The following is an 8,116-nucleotide window of genomic DNA, read 5'->3' as shown; positions in this document are numbered from 1 at the left end:
CATCAGCTTTCTTCACCACATTTGCTTATGCACCCATTTTGTCTTCAGTAATTGTGTCAGGAAGGTGAGCATCACAGAATGCCAGGTTATTAGCACAAGGTGTTCTTGTGCTGAGGGAGTACTTGAGTAGAGGCCCAATGTCTGTCTGCTACCCTAATTCTTAACATATAAATATATGTATTTAGATCTAGTTCCCTATCATATATATTTACATATGTACATGTCCATATTTAGACCTCTATAAATGCCCATTTGCCTCTTAGTTCTTTCCTCTATTTCCTTTTACTTTCCTCTTGTCCCACTATCATGTTTGGCCTTCATTCAGGTTTCAATATTTCCTCTCGGTTATGTTGCCCTTGATCAAGCCCTACCAGACATCCTGTACCCCCTCGCCATTGATTTTAGATCACTTGGTTTTCCCTTGTCCCTGGGTTTGTTAACACCCACTTCCTTTCCCCTGCCTCCTCCTTTCCCGTGTCCCCCAGAACTGGTAGTCCCATTGTTTTCTCCTCTGGATTATTTATCCCACCTACCTTATCTAGATAGACACACAGAGACAATATTAAGCACAAAAAATGAGGCAGATTAAAACAAAATAACAAAAGAACAACTACAAAAAAAAAGAAAGAAAAAGAAAAGCCTATAAATAGTTCCAGGTCTGTTTGTTGACCTTTAGGAGTGTTTTCCCATTGAGTCTGATGGGGTGCCACTCCCTGAGCCCAAAGTCTATTTTTGGTATTCCCTGAGGACTTCATTGCTTTGCTCCCCTTGCAGCTCCGTTACACACCCTTAGCGTTTCATTGCAGAGTGGTGGGGTCAGATTGGGCATAATCCCAGCACTGTGAAGCTGTACATTTTCCTGGGAGCAAATAGTCTCATCTTTCTCCCATGAAGCAGCTGGTGGGTCTGATCCCTGACACTGCGGTTAGAAGTCCAATGTTGACTGAACAGCACCATCTTAAAGTCCACAAATTAACTGCATTCTCCCTGAATCCTCTTCTGGAATGTCCATTCTTACAATCATCGTGTATTTGTCATCATTACTCTGAGCAGCTGCCCCGACCAGCATCTCCTGTCATCTTTATAACTGTGTATTATAATTGCAATATTTTATGTATGAATGAATGTAGAAGCCAAAAGATTGCCAGTTCAAACCCACCTGGCAGTACTGTAGAACATATGGTTACTGATCAGCTTGTGTTAAGATTGTATTAAGGAAACTCATCATGCTTCGTAAAGTAGAGGGGCAGCATAGAAGAGGAAGGCCCTCAGTGAGATGGATGGACACAGTAGCTGCAATAATGGGCCCAGGCCTAGGAACAATGGTGAGGATGATGCAGGACCGGGCAGTGTTTCAATCCACTGTGCATAGGGTCGCTGTGGGTCAGAACCTACTTGATGGCACCTAACAACACAATAACATGGTCTACTTCATAACACATGGGGTTGCCATGAGTTGGAATCAACTGGACAACAACAAACACAACCACAGTATCGTATAGGCATTAGTCTGTAGGCAAAAGAATGCTTTTAAATAAGTCAACCCTAGGTGCTTCCCACATGCGAAATCCAACCATTCCCAACAATAAAACCACTGTGCAGATGAGCAGATTAGGAGCAGGCGTGTACATACTTTTTTCCACCGAGTAGGAATTCTGGCATCAAACATACAATCCAAAGCGTCTCGTAGATTCTCCCTCATGATGATGGTGCCATCAATCGCCAGTTTGAGCTCCGTCAAGGTGGTCCGGACGAGGCTGAGCACCCTCTGCATCCTGTCTATCTCCTGCCTGAGGAAAATGTTCATGGGCTGGAACGGCCCCATCTTCTGCAGCCTCTCCTTCACCTGCCATGAGAACGTTCAGAACACACAATGAGTAGGCAGGGACTGAAGAGGTCATAGAACTGCACCCTGGGGTTTCCGGAAAGGCTCCACGTCTTACAATTTCATAAACCATCCTTTTTTTTTCCTTTTTACTGCCAGAAAAAAAGTACATGAAAAGGAATGTCTGTTAGTTGATTAATCTGATTTTGTTCATTCTTGGTGGACAATAATAGGCAATCATTCACTCACAGAAAATGACAAAACATGGCTACAGCCACACAGATTTCTAAATTAGCCGCTGCAATTAGGAGGAAATCATCGTCTACCGCCCACCTGACCACAGCCAGACCCACTTAAGGATGCATGCAAGCAAGTGTGTGCACAAACACAGCTATTTTGCTGACTGCCTCAGAGAACTGGAACTTCTGTTTTAAAGGCTTTTTTGTTTTTATTTTTTCCAATAAAAGCTAGCATCTATCTGTCCATCCACTCATTTATTAATTTTCATCCCAGTAGGTATTTTTAATAGGTTCATTGCGATATTCTTCACCTATCACACAATTTAATCATTCGATCATATTAAGAAGATTTGTATCATCATCACCACAATCCATTTCAGAACATTTTCTTCTCACACCCATTGTTGTTCTCAGTTCCCCATTCCCACTGCCCCCATCCTCTCCTGCATGCCCTAAACAGACACTCTCTGTGTATATCTACTATTCTGGATTTTATATTCAGAAAACCATACAAAACAAAAACATAGACAAAGCCAATAAACAAGCAAAAAACGAAAAGCCACGACTAAACAAAACAGAAGAACTCAATCAAAGAGAGAGCAGATATTTCCTTGGCTGAGTGGCTTTACCCTAAGATTAAATTAGTTACATCAATTAGATTCCAACTCCTGGGGCTCCATGTGTACCAGATTAGAACTGTTTTTAAAAGTGATCACCAGGCCTTTATTGGAGGCTCTCTGTGTGGGCTCAAATCTTTAACATTTTGCTTTGTTATAATATCATTTTATTCGATAAAGGGGCCGACTTTATATAATGTTTCTGTTTATATATTGATTTGAAAAGATGCACTTGGATAATGTGGGTCACGACATTCATTGCAGTCCCCACAGTCTCAGCACTCTTCCTGCTTCCTCCCTGAGCTCCCCATCCGCTCAGCCTCTGCCCCCGCCTTCTGCGCGCTGGGTTCTGAGCTAATGCGTCCCCTTCGGTCTGGCAGGGCTGGATGTCCTCAGGAATGCGTTCTTCGTGGGCATCATGTGCCCCTTCGCAGTCCTGTCTACTGTTTGGCTGAAACTTGATCCAAGGGGGTGAGTTCAGTTCCAGGCTTGAAATATGCCAAAGGGCTCCACTTTTATTTATGTAATTATCATTAAATATCTAAACATTTCAAAGGAGCTCTAGTGAAACTGTGGGTTAAGCTGTTAATATTAAGGTTGGTGGTTCAAACCCACCAGCCGCTCCATGGGAGAAAGAGGAGACTGTCTGCTCACATAAAGAGGAAAAGTCTTAGAAACCTTCTATAGGGGTGTGATAGGCTGACAACGACTTAATAGCAGTGGGTTCCGATGGCTTCATAGATATTTCATCCACCTTCAGGCACCAACAATCTCTTTGCCAGTATTAAAATGAAGGGTGTTTATGAAAACTGCCGCTGCTGTTGGGGGACATCGAGTCAGTGCCTACTCACATTGACCCCATGAGACGGAGGGTAGAACTGCTTAAACATCATTATGGAAGCAGTTCTTCGGGTCTTTTGCCTCCAAGGAGTGTTTAAGTTGACCTCTGGGCTAGCACTTAACCAGTGTGCCACCAGGGCTCCTTATGCTAGCAATAGTATTGTTTCCAAGTAAGGGCACATGCCTCCTTCCGGGGAAAATGATTCTCTGGAGTACAGGTCCTTGAGTTCACTCTAGTATTAGCAGCAGAAGGCCCTGCGCAGTGGAAGACAATAAGATGCTAAAGGGACAAAATGATATGTGGGCCAATGACAAAAGTGTCATGCGGTTAATTCCGGTCATCTGTTAGGACGACGTGGAAAGGAAGCCACTTACTACGGATTTTGCAAAGCCTTTTTTTAAAAAGTTAATATTAGGATAAATCTTTTCATAATAGCTATAAAACTATCTAAAATATCCAACTTTCATAATCATAAATTTTCCTTAGAAGTCACTTGCCTCCTTTTTAATAAAATTGATTTTCAAAACTAGTGGGATGAAGAAGCCGCACACTGTGAAGAAGATGGATAGGTGGAAATGCCAGCTGCCCGTCATAGGAAAGCCTAGATTTCAAGGTGTGCCTTCAAGGAAATAGCATTTTCTGTTTTGAATAATCTGGCTGCTTCCATCTAAGAATAGAGTGTGCTTTCTTTAGAACAAAAGGCCAAGCAAAGAACCTTTGGAGAGGGCTCTAGAAAAGCAAAACTAAGCCACCCATGGAAAGGAGCCCTGGGGACACACAGGTGAAGTACGAGAGTGCTAACCCGAGTTTGGTAGTTCAAGCCTACTTGCCACTTGAACTCACCAGCTGCTCCACAGGAGAGAATGAGGCAGGCTATGCAATTATACAGACAGACTTACAGCCACAGAGGGGGGGGGGGGAATCAAACTCACTGCCATCAAGTTGATTCCTTCTCATAGTGACCCTATAGGCCAGGGCAGAACTTCCCCAATGGGTTTCCAATGCTTCAACTTTAAAGGAGCAGGCAGCCTCGTTTTGCTCCTATGGAGTGGGTGGTGGTTTCTAACTGTTGACCCTGTGGTTAGCTGCAAAATGCATAACCGTTATGTCACCAGAACTCCCTTTCAGAAACCCTAAGGATCAGTGTTATTCTGATAGGGTCACTGGGAGGCCTGGTGGTGTGGCAGGTTACATACTGGCACTGCTAGCCGCAGATCAGCAGTTCAAAGCCACCACCTGCTCTGCAGGGGAAAGACCAGCGTCTGCTCCCGTAAAGATTGACAGCGCCTGTTGCGATGAGTCACAATCGACTCAGTGGCAGTGGGTTTAGTTTGAGTTTAGAGCCTCGCTTTGAGTTGACTCAAGAACAGTGAGTTAGTCGGTGTATCCTTTTCGTTTCGTTACAAATATTAGAACTTATTTGCTTGCTTTATTTATATTTCAAAACCATTACCTTCAGAGATTCAGAAATGTATCAAGAAATGATACCTTTTCATTAATCGTCTAAAAATCAGAGAAGGGGGTTGTATTTTTTTCTCTGACTCCCCCAGTCAAGCAAACACTCACACACTCACACACACACACACACACACACAGCTGACATTTGGTCAGACTCTCATCGACTCACTTCAAAGGGGCTGTAGTCTGGGGGCAGCTTTTCCAGCATATCGTCAGCCAGCCGGGCCACCACCGCCTCTCGGGTCTCATCCCCGCCACTGGAGCTGTCCTTGGGTTGGATGCCCAGAATGGTGTCGAGCACATCCTTGGCCAGCTTGCTCTGGTAGGTGATGTCCGCGTTGGGGTGCAGCCCGAACACCTCAGGGCTGTCATACGCAGGCAAACTCTGTCAACAAGGACTCCAGGTAAGCAGAGATGGCAGGCACAAGCACAGTCAAGTTATACCGTCTTAAACCCAAAACCAAACCCACCACTGCCAAGTTGGCCCCAAGTCCTAGCCACTCCGAGAACCGAAGAAAACTACGCCCAAAGGGCTTCCAAGGTTATAAAACTTCACAGAAGCACACGGCTGCCCCATTTTTCTCTCATAGATCTGCTGTTGGATTTGAACCTCTGACCTTATCATTAGCAGCTGGGCACTTTAACCACTGTGCAACCAGAGTTCCTCTTAGACAGTCTTATAAAATAAAAATGCTTTTCTTAGGATAAGCAGTTACACGAATTGTCCTTTTTTATCTCATAGTGTAGACATCAATAACTTCACCAGAGAAGACTCAGCTGTTGCCTTGCAAAATGCAGCAAGCATTGAAAGTCATACCCCAGACACACAATTCTCTAAGATGCGTGACTACAATCTTGAATCAAAGCATGCCCTCTGGTTATATAACACATGTGATGAGAAGGCCATTTGTGGCTTGGCATCTTGTTTCTTAAGGGTCTTACCTAATTTCAGCCAGTTGTCTAAATAAACGCTGTGTAATTAATGACTATATTGTCAAGACCCACGGAAATGACAGGTTTAGCAATTAGATCCCAGGTGGGAGTTGTACTCTTGTAGGGAGAAAATCAGATGCTAGGAAAAGAGGGAAATGTTGAGAGAGAGGGAGAGAGAAGAGAGAGAGAGAGAGACAGAGAGAACAAATATTGTGTTAATCTTGTCTAAGATTATTGTTGTTTATTCATATCTTTCACTTCCTTCTACTTCTTTACTTAATTCCTTTTTACATAACACTTTCTTATAAGCTACTTCCAGTTCATTGTGGAATGAAGTGCCTATAAATGCATGTATATACAGGCAAACCTATATTTATACCTATATAGGCTCTTTTCCTAATTGTTGCTAATGATTTAAAACCACAGGTAGTATAGTTAGGACAAATATATTGGTTGATTTGAATTAATCAAATAGTTCGGGTGGTAATATATAATAAACCCCTAACATTTATATTTCAATAAACCTCAAAATACACTGATAAATTTAGCCCTTTGGGGTTTCGCTTCTGTTTGTTAACTCAGAGATAACCGGCTGAGGAGGAGGAGATGACTAAGTAATCGTCTGATGAATCCAAGGTACAGAGACAGAACATGTGTTCATTCGGAGACGCAAATCATGTTTTTTACGTGCATATCTCCAAATTTCCTGTCAAAATTTATTTCATTCTTTCTCTGAGTAGCTGTTCTCCACTGAGAGTGATCTTAACCCCATCAGGGACATGTGACAGCATGTGGAGATATTGTTGGTTGCCATTATTTGTGAGTTAAGCATTGTGGGCTGCTAACCACAAGGTAAGTGGTTCAAACCCATTAGGCACTCCATGAGAGAAAGATAAGGCTGTGGGATCCTACAAAGATTCATAGACTCTGAGACCCTATATAGGGTCGCTATGAGTTGGGTTCCACTCGGTGGCAATGGGTTGCTTTGGTTTGGGCTCTAGTCACAGCTTGTGGGGAGAGGGAAGGGATTCTAGTATCTAGTAGACTGAGGTCGGGGATGTGGCTCAAGTTCACAAAGTGAACAGGATAGCCCTTCACAATAAAACAACAAAACTACCCACCCCTGAACGTGCTGAGGTTGAGAAACCCTATCTTAGAGGAAGTATTGATGCCAAGTGGGTTCCTGGACAAGGCCATGGGCTATCTGCATGGCTAGATTAGAAACCAGGGCACGAGATGAGGCAAGAAGACTGAAAAACGGAGCAGAGGCTAGTGGCTGCCTTTGCCGACGAAGTGGTCTCATGGAAGTCTCACGGGAAGAGGGTTCCAAGGACTTTGTGCAGGTTCCATAATGCCAAACCACTCATCCACCCCCACCTCCAAAGTCTATTCCTCTCTGAGACACTCAAAGAAAAGAGGGTTAGGGAGAGTCACACAAAACACATTCCAGAATAATATTTTAATCATCAAGTGAATATAAAATTACTATAGAAAAGCATTCATGGTGAAAGATTACTACAGATCAGCATTCAAATTAATTTTAAAGAACATACAATTAATATAGAAAGGTAAAATGATTGTCGTTAGTTGATGTAGACATAATTAATTGACATAGACATAATATTCCAATATTGACCAACCTGAATATACTGAAGATAATTCTCCACAGAGCTGCATTTTGGAATATTGTATCCTTCGTAAAAGCTGAAATCGGGGGCAAACATATTTTCACTGAACCAAACCTTAGCGAAAGTGTTCAACAGTCTCTTATCGTAGTCATCCGTGACTCTCCCTCCATATTGAATTTCTCCTGTCATGTAGCGGACGGTGGTCCAGGAAACTCCCTGGGGAAATTTAGAGGAAATTTGTGTAGAAATTATTATCACCATATCATTACACCCCCACCAACTAATAATATTCATTGTTATAAAGAGCATTAATTCATTTACCACGCTATATGGAAAATTTGGAGAGACAATTAAGTAGCAAGGGAGAAAATATAGAACAGAATTTCAAATTCCCATGGAATCCAGACTTGCTGGATCCATGGAGGCTGGGTGAACCTCTGAAATTATTTCCATTAAGAACAATTTATATTCACAATATCTACTCAAAAGATTAGATGGATTCAATCTAAAATTTAGTTCTTTGGAAAGTGTACACTTGAAAAGTAATCTAAACCTTCATTTTAAAAGAATTTTTT

General features: G+C 42.5%; 1 protein-coding gene across 1 annotated transcript in view; it reads right to left on the bottom strand.

Annotated features, from left to right (window-relative positions):
• Positions 1 to 8,116, bottom strand: part of DNAH5 (dynein axonemal heavy chain 5) — a 290,518-nt gene that overhangs the window by 16,407 nt on the left and 265,995 nt on the right. Inside the window, exons 69-71 of the mRNA XM_013008527.2 lie at positions 7,554 to 7,757; positions 5,150 to 5,365; positions 1,634 to 1,846 (exon numbers count right to left, since the gene is read on the bottom strand). Coding sequence (XP_012863981.1) covers positions 1,634 to 1,846; positions 5,150 to 5,365; positions 7,554 to 7,757 — 633 coding nt within the window. The remainder of the gene's footprint in view (positions 1 to 1,633; positions 1,847 to 5,149; positions 5,366 to 7,553; positions 7,758 to 8,116) is intronic.

Source organism: Echinops telfairi, unplaced genomic scaffold (assembly GCF_000313985.2).
Source record: "Echinops telfairi isolate 266 unplaced genomic scaffold, ASM31398v2 ScPeMD7_7469;HRSCAF=8507_1, whole genome shotgun sequence".
NCBI lineage: Eukaryota > Metazoa > Chordata > Mammalia > Afrosoricida > Tenrecidae > Echinops > Echinops telfairi.
The sequence above is the reverse complement of the archived record's forward strand: the minus strand, read 5'-3'. Positions and strand labels throughout refer to the sequence as shown.